This window comes from Hyperoodon ampullatus (assembly GCF_949752795.1).
Source record: "Hyperoodon ampullatus genome assembly, chromosome: 3".
In the NCBI taxonomy this organism is placed as follows: domain Eukaryota; kingdom Metazoa; phylum Chordata; class Mammalia; order Artiodactyla; family Ziphiidae; genus Hyperoodon; species Hyperoodon ampullatus.
Genome location: NC_136916.1, coordinates 49,147,407 through 49,159,676, shown reverse-complemented (window position 1 = coordinate 49,159,676; position 12,270 = coordinate 49,147,407). Strand labels below are relative to the sequence as shown.

Sequence of the window (12,270 nt, the reverse complement as noted above, 5' to 3'; positions counted from 1 at the left end):
TAATTTTTCTACTTTGTGTTCTTTTGGCCATATAAGTGGATGTATTGAACATCATCTATCTGTTTCTTATGTAGAATTATTTTCTCAGACTTGATTTAGTACTTGTTAACTTCTAAGCTGTTTTTTAAACTTTTGGATGTCTTCTCTTTGTCTCTTAAGTTTCACTTAACACCCTTGTATCTATGAAAGACAAGAGCTTGACTCGTAATTGACATTCATTAAATGCCTGTTGAATGAATGACAGCTCTCTTTTATTTCAGACTCTTAACAGGTGGACAAACTGTGATCTCTTTTCTGAGATGAAACACATATATTGCACTTATTAGCCTGGTTGGTATTCTTTTTCCAGATTTTATAGTATATGAGAAAACATGTGATTTAGCATTTACCACTCTCTGATAATTCTCTCTTGAAGGGGGCATTTAAAAATATCTTCTCTACCAAAGGTGACCATATTTACTAACACTCAAATGCACTATTGTTTTGTTTGGTTTTTTCCTTGCTATCTTCTATCCACTGCGATATTCTATTTCTGAGAGCTACTATCATTGTCACAAAAACATCTCAGCTTTGGGCTTTTGAGGTATATAGTTACCTGGAAGATTTTAGAGGAAGACCAGGAACACTGCTAGAAGGGACTGGAAATTCTCAAGGACCTGGGTGCCACATTTTCGTAAATGTCTGTTGATCTCAGCTGGGACTCGGTCCTTTTGACCTTTGTTTTCTACAAAGTTATAACCACTGTTAAATTCAGGCTTCCTCTCTCCAGTCTGCTCTTGTTACTGCCATACTACTTGCATCTCTATTTAATACTGTATAGGTACTGAAAAACTGGTATTAGAAGAGGTGTCAAACCATAATTTTTTATGTCCTCTGTTGTAAGAGCCTTTTGCATTATTTGTGCGTGCGTGCAATCTAGATATAATAAATGTGCAATCTAGATATAATAAATAAATAAATATTATAAATGAGACGTGTTTCGATAAGTCAGTATTTGGAGTAATGACTCACGTGTAATAACTAGTCCAACAGGTACTTTTTGGTGGAGTAGATACTGAGTTTATAGAATATAAATTCAAAAAGCTTGCAGTCTAGTTTGGGATAGAGAGGATAAGCACATAGAAACATATTTTCAGTTCTGCATCATGTTTTCACAGGAAATAGGAGAACCTATTTGGAGAAGGCTTCTTTAAGGATGTGATACCAAAGCTAAGTTCTTAAGGACTAGTAGAAGTAGAGGGACAGGTGGATGTTTTATGAAGAGAGAGCAGCTGAAATAGTCACAGACATAAGAAATATTTTAAATAAAAATTTTTTTCACATTTATCCTTTTGAAAAGTGTGATTATCCTTTTTTTTTTTTTAATTGACAAAGTAATATGTTGCAAAGTAAGCCGCCTTTTTTCCCTGGAGCCCAGTCCTCTCAAGACGAGTTTCTTATATATTTTTCAGAAACTATTTTTACAAGAAAATATATTTTAAAAAGACAAGTGGAATCATATATTTACTGGGCCACAATTCATTGTGTGCTCTGGTTTTGTTTTTTTTCTCTCTCCCACTTAATGATTTATCTTGGAGACCTTTGGTGGGAAGCTTTTGAAGAAGGGTTTTACATAGAGGAATGACATAGTTCTGTGTTTTAAGTAGTTGTAACACTGATGACCATGTGGAAGATGGTTTTCAGCAGGGAAGACTAGAAGGAAGGAAATGTGTTAGAGAATATAATGAACGTCAGGAATGGAAGGGCATCTCCCATAACAGAACTAGCCCACCAGCCTGAAGGTAGTAGGAAGACCCTTGACCCTTTGTGCTTATAAAATGGATCACGTTAGAGGTGATACTGCCTTTCCAGAGGGTATTTGGAAATTACCAGTAGTTGTCAGAGTAACTGAGGGACTCTACTGGCATTTGATGGATGAGGGCCATGTATGCTAAACTTCCTGCATTGCTCAAAATGGTCCTGTACCACAATGCCAGCATGACTAACACTGAGTAAGAAGCACTCATCTGCAACCTAGTCACAGGCATGCTTGTTTAAAATGCATTTCCCTGGGCCCTCCACCAGAACACTGAATTGTAAGTAATGTTTTACTGGAACACAACCACATTCACCTGTGTTGTGTCTTATCTATGGCTGCTTTTATACTACAGTGGCAGAAATGAATTGTTTTGACCAGGACCATATGGCCCACAAAGCCTAAAATGTTAGTTGTTTGGCTCTTTATAGAAAAAGTTTGCTGACCCTTGGTAGAGACCAGTAGTTCTCAGTCTTGGCTGCATAGTGGAATCATGTGGCAGCTTTAACAAAACTGCTGATGTCAGAATCCCACCCCCACCCTACTGGAGTCTGGGATTTCGTCCAGGTATCTGAGTTTCCAGGCGATTCTAATGTGTAGCCGAGGTTGTGAACCACTGGTATAGAGCAGGAAGAGTACTTGTAGCAGTACAAGCTGGTGATTTTGGTTCTTAATGATTTTACTGGGTCAGAGTGTCAGAGTTGCAGACAGGAAAGGTAGAAGAAGGTCTTAACTTCATTGAATGCCACATTTAAAAGGCCGCTGGATGCTTAGAACACGACAAAAGCTGTGCATATAGTTCTGCATGTGACAGTAGGCAGAAATGAAAAGAGGAATCAGCCAGCACTTGAGTTGACAGACTGAGGACAGGACTTAAACCCTGCCTTTTTTTTTGATAAATAGCGGGTCTGTTATTTGAGGATGAATAAAACAGGGAGGAGCAGTGCTCTGAAAATTATTTTCTACAGAAACCAAAAGAAAGTTTTAGAAAACTATCTGGCAATCTCAGTACGATGCAAGAAATGGCTTCTGAAAAGTAGATTGTAAGCTGTGGTTTCCAAGCCAGATTCAGCCCGGCAAATGTGTCTTGTATGGTCTACCTGTTGTTTTTAGAAATTTTGAATGAGTTGTTAGCATTTAAAAACAGATTTCTTGTAAAAATTCAGATTTGTAGCTTCTCTTTAAAGATAAGTCTTTCGGCAGTAAGGCTGACTTGCATGACCCCTTGCTCTCTCCTTTCTTGAATGGTTCATTCCTAAAGGCAATTAGGTGAGGCCAAGCAAGGCATCCATGCCTGGTGAGGGGAGCTGTACTGGCACAGGGCAGGGTGCCCTTTGTACCCTGTAGAGGGGTAACTGGCTTGGGATGTCAGGGTACAAGTATTGTGAGGAGGGTGTCTGCTTAGGGGGGGCAGTTTTAAAAGGAACTAGGGCTCCTTGGAGAAATGACTGATTCCAGTGCTGGGGCAGGGAAAGAACAAGATGAACCTGGAACTCCTTGTGCCAGCTGAAGTGCTCAAAGAATGGTGAGGACATGCCCAAAAGACACAATAATGATAGTAATGGATTATAACCCATTAAGGAAAATAGGAAATCATGAGGGAATAAATAAATGGATAAATTGAAAGTTTTGTGAAGAATAGAATATTTATATAGTTCTAAATTATGTCCGTACAAAATACTCATTGACTACAAAAGAGAAGAGTATCTTTTTGGTAAAGTTTGGCACTTAACACCTTGATAAGGTCCTTAGTAATGAGATCAAATTCATGTGTCACCTGGTTGGATGCAATGAGAAGAATACAGCATCACTTCTGAGATATTCTTACTAAAGATGTAGGACCTGAATCTAATAATAAAGAAACATCTGAGAAACCCCAATTGAGGGACATTCCAATGCAAAATAACTGACCTGTAATCTTCAAAAGTGTCAAGTTATATAAGCTAAGGAAAGACTGTGGATTGTTTCCAGATTGCAGGAGACTAAAGAAACACAGCTGGTAAATGCAGCACAGTTCTGAATCGGATGGCATTGGGACATGTGGCAAAACTTGAATGAGGAAGTCTGAGGATTAAATGGTAGTGATGTAACAATGCCAATTTCCTGATTTTGTTGTGATTATCTAGGAAAACCCCCTTAAGTTGCAGGAACTATATGCTGAATTGTTCAAGTGTAACAGGACATCATGGTAGCAGTTTACTCTCAGATGGTTCCAGATTTTACAAACTTCTTTGTACTGTACTTGGAACTTTTCTATAAGTTTGGGATTCTTTCAAAATTAAATTGATATGTTTATATGTATATATATGAAAGGCTTTATGCACACACGGGGAAAGTGGCTTGGGGTATTTTACCACAACATTCATTTTTATTTCAGCTTCTGTTTCTTTAATTATTTTGTCACTGCTGGATAAAGAAAACAGTATAGAAGTAGTAGCCTGCTTGTTTTAAGGCCCCAGATCTGAGAAGCGCTTCTTAAATGGGCGTTTTATTGGCAATAATTAGCAATAACTATATATGTATTATAACAATCTGTGTAAGCCAATATAAGGTTCATAGTTTTCTAGTTGTTACTATTTTGTATGATGTTTATTAGTACATGCTATCTTAAGACAAAAATTGAATATTTTGAATTGCAAAATAGACTTAAATTTATTAAGAATGGCAACAGTAATTTTTCTATAAAGATTATGTCAGTAGTTTTTGAAGGTTTTTTGTTTGGCTAATTAATTTAATATGATTTAAGTTGGAAATGAAATTTTTTAGTACCTTCTTAGAGGTAAACTTTACCTGCTTCTAGAATGTGTGTATCCTTCCACTTTTCATATTAGACACTTAACCTTTAAATAAGTGAATATATATGTAATAGATATTATATATATATATATATATAATGAAAACTAAGATACATTGTATAGGAATAATTTAATAACAGTAGTCTGGGACTCAAGTTTCAAATGAAATAGAGAAACAGGAAAGAGGGGTCTCAAAAAAGATAGAATTTCAGTCTTAGCTTTGATGATTAGAAAAAAATATAGGTTAAAGAATATTTTAAAACTCTATCTAGTAGAATTTAAAGCAAGTTATATACCTTCTAAGTCACTGGATAGTATAAAAAGCAAAGTCTGTAAGAGTAACAGGCAAAAGAAAGGAAGGAAGTATTTAAATCAGAAAATATTTAGTAACATGGGAAAATGCAATATAAACTATATGCAGGATGACCCCAGTTTTGCACGTGTGTTTTTCTGTGAGTATGACAACCATAGTTATATAGAAAAGAGACTGAAATGAAAATAAGATTGAGTGGTTTCCTCTAGGAAGTGAAATTATGGGTGATTTTTGTTTTCTCTTTTGTACTTTTTTTTAATTTAAAGATTAATATATATGTGCTTTTATATGATATCTACAACTCCCAATGAACAGGTGTTCTTTAAAAATTAAAATGTAATATATCCTATTGTATATTTTACAGTTTTTTCAGTGGAAAAATCTGTTTATTTCTAGGCTTATTGGTGGGCAGTATTACTTATGGGAATTGCCCTGATCATGTTGATGGCCGGTTTTATTAAGATATGCAGTGTTCATACTCCAAGTAGTAATCCAAAGTTGCCTCCTCCTAAACCTCTTCCAGGTAAGACAATTTGAGCAATATTTTTATTACTCAGAACCATTTAGCAAGTAGAACTGAATTATAAATGGGTCTTCAGTAACTAATATATAATACTTTCTCCTTGAGAATGGGATTACTGGATGAATTATGTAGTTGATTTTTAAGTGTGTGTTTTTTGTTATTTTTTTTTATCAACCCAGTCTAGCTTATGGCTGCCGATTTAATGCTAATATATCCTTTTTAAAAAAATCCAAAAATGTTCCCTTTTTGGTTTTATTGTGATAGACTACTTTTAAATGATTGTTCTTTCTATTCTAATAGCTATGCTTCAGTTATGGTTTTTAACTTTCGTGCTCTTGAAATATTTCCTGGCACGTAAAGACATTTTCCCTAGGGATGATGCTTATGGGGAAATACAAGTTCCAGTCTGTGGGAGAGTCTTAGTGTAGAGGCTTCAGTCACCAAACAACCATAGTTATTCTCCATCTCTGAAAACAACTCCTAAGGTTTTGTCTCCACCACCCTCTACCTCTCAGGGCGACAGGGCTGGGAGGAGATACCCTTTTTAGACGAGCCCCAGGGATTTGGAGAAGGAGGGTAAGGAAGCGACTGCTCTGGGTTGTTTAGGCCTCACCTGTTTACCCCTCCCCAAGGTAGGTGTCGCTTCCACGCTCCCCTCAGGACACCTGCGAAGTAGGTGTGAGACAACACTGTCCCAAGGCCCGAGGTAAATGGCAGTAGTTCCCTTTCCTGCCCCCCACTCACTTCTCATTGAAGCCTCTTGCCTCAGGCCAAATCCACTGCCCTACACAAAGTTGTTTAAAACTAGGGGTTTCTTATAATTTTCTCCATTTTCCCTCAGTTGTTCCCCTATATTTACCTATCTTAAGGCAAGAGAGGTCAGTGGTCATGCTGGGACAGTATCTTGGTGGGAATCAGAGGAAATTTGATTTTGATGTCATTGCTTTTTGTAAATTAGCACGTTAGCACTCTGGAACTGATGTCAGTTTCTTAGGGATTTCCAAGGGCCAAGTGACACTTTTTAGATACATTACCAATTATGGCCTCATTTAATGATGCAATTTTTTTACTTAATTTCATTTTAAGAATTTTCCAGCTCTTAACTGTTGTTTATTGAACCCTCACAAAAAATGTTGAGCACTTTTACGTGAATTATCATATAATCCTCACAACAGACTATCTGAGTTAGTTATTATCCCAATTTTACAGACTAGTTAGTCATCTGAGTTTCAGAGAGGCTAAGTCATTTGCTCGAAGACACCCAGCAATTTCTTCCTCATGGAGTCTATCCTCAGACCCCATATTAATCTAATAGTTGTAGCTGTTAAGCACTTGAAATGTGGCTAGTCTCAACTGAGATGTATTGTACATATAAAATACATACAGGCTCTGAAGACTTAGTATTTAAAAAATGAAATATTTCATTAATGATTCTTTATATTGATTACATCTTGAAATGATAATATTTTGACTATATTGGGTTAAATGAAATAAAAATATTATTAAAATTATTTTACCTGTTTCTCTTTAACTTTTTTCATTGTGGTTACCAGAAAATAGAAGCTTACATATACGGCTCATATTATATTTGTTTTGGACAATGCTGATCTAGAACCTTTTTTCTTTTTCTTTTCTCCTTTTTTTTTTTTTTTTAACTGAAATGGCAGCTTTGTTTTTAAAGATTAAAAAGCTCATGGTAAATCTCTCTTGCTTTTGTTTGTGACTCACAGGCACTTTAAAGAGGAGGAGACCTCCCCAGCCCATTCAGCAACCCCAGCGTCAGAGGCCCCGGGAGAGTTATCAGATGGGACACATGAGACGTTAACTCAGCTTTTGCCTTGGTTCTTCCTAGTGCCTACAATGGGAAAACTTCACTCCAAAGAGAAACCTATTAAATCATCATCCCCAAACTAAACCCTCACAAACAACAGTTGAAGAAAAAAATGGCAAGAGATCATGTCCTCAGATCAGGTGGAATTACTTAAATTTTAAAGCCTGAAAATTCCAATTTGGGGGTGGGATGTGAAAAAGGAACCCAATTTTCTTATGGACAGATATTTTTAACCTAATGGCACAAAGTCTTAGAATATTATTATGTGCCCCGTGTTCCCTGTTCTTCGTTGCTGCATTTTCTTCACTTGCAGGCAAACCTGGCTCTCGATAAACTTTTATCACAAATTGAAATATATATATTTTTTTCAACTGCCAATCAAGGCTAGGAGGCTCGACCACCTCAACATTGGAGACATCACTTGCCAATGTACATACCTTGTTATATGCAGACATGTATTTCTTACGTACACTGTACTTCTGTGTGCAATTGTAAACAGAAATTGCAATATGGATGTTTCTTTGTATTATAAAACTTTTCCGCTCTTAATGAAAAATTACTGTTTAATTGACATACTCAGGATAACAGAGAATGGTGGTATTCAGTGGTCCAGGATTCTGTAATGCTTTACACAGGCAGTTTTGAAACGAGAATCAGTTTACCTTTTCCTTATGATGGAGTTGGTTCTGATATTCATTTTGTTTTATCAAATGGCTGCTAAGAGCACAAGAGTGACGATGCTGAAGAACACAGTTAAGTGCAAACTGGACATATGCAGCATACTACTACTTCAGGCTTAGTTCTTTATGTAAGTGTCTGATTTCCGCTTACTTATTTTCAACTTTCTAATTCAATTCCATTTTTGAATTGATAGGTGAAATTTTATTCATGTTTGGTAGCAATTATGTCAGTGAAATGATTCTTTTTATTTGCAGCCTCTTATTTGTATGCTAATTACGTTTTGGTTTTGTCTGATACGGAAAAGAAAAGCTGTGTCTCTATTTTATCAAAATATTTGAACAGCGTTTTCAGCATATCATCACTGATCATTGGTAACCACTAAAGAAGAGTGATTTGCTCAACCAGTAGTTAAAATTGTAGCTAGGCCTTCTGACATTTTTTTTCCCTAAAATATTTTAACTGCAATGAAGGTGAAACAGCACAATGTCCCATTCCAAATTTATTTTTTAAACAGGTGTAAATAATTGGCTTTTTAAAGAAAGGAGGCAAAAGCATTTAATGTATTAACAGGCTTATTGCTATGCAGCAATGGAAGGGGGCATTACAAAAAAACTTTAAGCTTGTGACATATTTATTGCTTCTGTTTTCCAGCTACATCACTTAAATTAGAAGTAAACAGCTATGATTTTCCTGGCTTCACATAGGAGGCAAATAGGGAAAGTTGAAAAGATTTGTGTTTGGCTTTTTTTTTTTTCTTTTTTTCTTAAGAGTATAAGGTTTACACAATCATTCTCATAATGTGACGCAAGCCAGCAAGGCCAAAAATGCTAGAGAAAATAATGGGATCTCTTCCTTGTAAACTTGTACAGTATGTGGTGACTTTTTTCAAAATACAGCTTTTTGTACATGATTTAGAGATGAATTTTGTACATGAAACCCCAGATAGACTATAAATAATTCTAAACAAACAAGTAGGTAGATATATATGTAATCGCTTTTAAATCATTTAAATGCCTTTGTTTTCGGACTGTGCAAAGGTTGGAAGTGGGTTTGCATTTCTAAAATGGTGACTTTTACTCTGCAAGAGTTATTAGTAACTTCTTGAGTGTGGTAGACTTTGGAACATGTACATTTTTTGCTTGTAATGTTATCCTGTGGTAGGGTTTTGGCAGGTACATACTGTCCTATTTTATTTTGAGTCTAAGTTAAATGTTTTCTGAAAAGAGATGCGTGCACTGAACTCTTTCCACTGCAAATCAAGATGTGGTAAAACAAAAGGATCAAGACAAATGAGATCTAATACTACTGTCAGTTTAATGTCCACTGTGTTTTATACAGTATCTTTTTGTTCACTTTGGAAATTTTTACTAAAAATTGCAAAAAATAAAGTATTGTGCAAAGATGTAAGGTTTTTTGAAACTTGAAATGCATTAATAAATAGACTTGATGAAATCGTCTTGAAGGTTTCATACTCTTTGAACTCTGAGAACTATCAAAAGAAGCTTCCGGCAAGGCAGCTTTTCCTTACTAAATGAAAGAGATTGTTAAGCAGAGAGGATGATCTCTTCCCACACAAGTACAGATATCTTTATTCCTAATTAAGACTTCATGTAAAAATTTTATGATTAGATATCTCTTTCTACACACAATGAACATTTGAAAAACATTTAGTCTCAACTGCTTTATATTATTTCTTTTTTTTTTTTTTTTTTTTTTTTTTTTTTTTTTTTTTTTTTTTTTTTTTTTTTTTTTTTTTTTTTTTTTGCGTTATGTGGGCCTCTCACTGTTGTGGCCTCTCCCGTTGCGGAGCACAGGCTCCGGACGCACAGGCCCAGCGGCCATGGCTCACGGGCCCAGCCGCTCCGCGGCATGTGGGATCTTCCCAGACCGGGGCACGAACCCGTGTCCCCTGCATCGGCAGGCGGACTCTCAACCACTGCGCCACCAGGGAAGCCCTATATTATTTCTAATCAATATTCAAAGTGCTTAAACGTGTCTGTCTTAGCAGAAGAGCTGAGTCATTTTGGAAACTGGTCTTATATATATTTTGCAAAGTTTTGAATGCCAAGTACCTCATTTATCTTAAAAGTCTAGTTTGATGATAAGTGTTTTTTAAAAATTTGAGCCACGTTTTCCTGCTTTGTCAAATTCATAGCAAATAAGAGACTTGACATTTCAGTCTTACCTAGAAAAAGAATTGTAAGCCCAGAGTGGTGCCCTGCACAGAACAATCTGCCCCAAACCCAAGTTATTTAGTTATTTTTTAAATATATTGAGGCCAGCTTAAATAAGTAGTATTTGTTAAATGAGCAAAAATATGCAATACTTTTTAGTTACTTTAATTTAGAAACCTCAAAATGTATATTATGTTTAATTATGTTTGTTTATGAAACCATCAATATTGATTCAGATGATTGCAAATGTATTACTTTTACTTACAATTGAATATTTAAATTTTGTTTAAATCAGCAATAGAATAAATTATTACAGTTTCTGGACTAGTGTTCTCCATAGTGTCAGGCAATATACAGTTTTGGGAAGGACTTCTTTTGGGGAATGGCAGCTTTGTCTGATCAGTCTTGTTTTCAGCAGTTTGCGCTTTGAGGTACTTCATTTTTGTTATATTTACAGACTAGTGAAAACTGAAGATTTCTCCAAATTGAGCAAACTACTCTCGAGTTCTTATTTTGGTCCCTGTGGTCTGTACATTTTAAGACCTAATGGCTATTATTTCTCCAAAGATGGGATTGGATTAGTGTCCTTGGCAGCTGGGCAATTGTGGGTGCATGTGCTTGGGAAGGCTTTTAATTTCCTAAGTATTTCTAATCGAAAGTACAAGAGGGTCAGTGTAGTAAGTCCATTACAAAACTGGACAGTCCATCTTCAGGGGTATAAGAAGTGATGTTCTTTATCCAGATTTAAAGAGTCAGGGTCTCCCAAAACTAGAGAGCAAGTTGGATATAGTTTAAAAGCAGCTGCCAGGGACAGTTTTCCTCTAGAGAAGTCACTAAAGTCGCAAGAAATTGTAGTTTCCTGAAAAGCACTTTTGACCTCTAAGTAACAAAAAGGATAATTAGTTTGCTCCACAGAGCTCAGCTTCAGTTTCAGCATTTCTGGTTTTATGTTCTTGATTGAAAACAACTTCCGTTTGAATCACTTTTTCTGTTTATTACCAGTTTAGTTTTTCCACTATCATTTCTGTATCCAACCCTTTACATTATTAGGATACAAGTGAACCCTTGTATTCTGTATTACTGTATTGTTTGTGTGTCTTAGGTACGTACATGTATGCACTATTTTCAGTAGAAATTCATATATTTTGTAATTGATAAGCTCTTCAGAGTATCCGTTCTCTCCTATGAAAAGCAACATGATACTAGGTAAAAATGGATGGTTGAGCAAAGTATTTATTAGCCTCTGCTCTTTCCTAAAATCTCTGCTAAAATCATAGTGACTGGGGAAAGAAAACAGCATATCCAACAAGGATAAGGAATATCGAAGAGAGGATAACAAGAACAACATTTTGGAGACCGGAAAGCAGATGGAGAAGTAGCCAAATCCTAAACCAGCCAGTGGAAACATGAGAACAGCCCAGTTTGCCTTGTTAACATTTTGGGTTATATTCTTTTAAGACTTTTTTCTGTGCACCTTTCTTATTTAACAATACATTGATATTGTATCTGCATCATTTTAATGACTGTAAATATTTCATTCTATGGATGTATTATACATTTAAAAAATTAACCAATTCCCTATTGTTTGGATATTTAGGTTTTCAGATTGTTCATTATTTTAAACAATCCCTTAAGGAAAATCCTAAGCCTAATAATAAAATAAATTCCTAAAAGTGGAATTAAAAGTGGGTTAAAGATTTTCTAGGGGCTTCCCTGGTGGCACAGTGGTTAAGAATCTGCCTGCCAATGCAGGGGACACGGGTTAGAGCCCTGGTCCGGGAAGATCCCACATGCTGTGGAGCAACTAAGCCCGTGCGCCACAACTACTGAGCCTGCATGCTGCAACTACTGAAGCCCGCACGCCTGGAGCCTGTGCTCTGCAACAAGAGAAACCACTGCAATGAGAAGCCCTGTGCCCCGCAACGAAGGGTGGCCCCCGCTCGCCACAATTAGAGAAAGCCTGTGCACAGCAATGAAGACCCAATGCAGCCACAAAAAAAAATTTTTCTAAACGTTGTTGATAAAAATTATGCTATTGTCTTCCAGATAGATGTACCAAGTTATACTTCTACCATTAACATATAAGAATACTTCCACCATTAGCATATTATATAGATAATATTTTAAAAATCTGAGAGCCCCATAGTTAAAAATTTAC

The 12,270-nt window shown here is 36.1% G+C and overlaps 1 protein-coding gene across 2 annotated transcripts in view; it reads left to right on the top strand.

Moving 5' to 3' along the window:
- ADAM10 (ADAM metallopeptidase domain 10) overlaps positions 1-7,251 on the top strand; it is a gene marked incomplete at both ends in the record, with an annotated part of 122,147 nt that extends 114,896 nt beyond the window's left edge. For both annotated transcript variants that reach the window (XM_079700101.1, XM_079700100.1), the window contains 2 exons: positions 5,300-5,426; positions 7,157-7,251. In XM_079700101.1, coding sequence (XP_079556227.1) covers positions 5,300-5,426; positions 7,157-7,251 — 222 coding nt within the window. The remainder of the gene's footprint in view (positions 1-5,299; positions 5,427-7,156) is intronic.
- Positions 7,252-12,270: the final 5,019 nt, after the last annotated feature.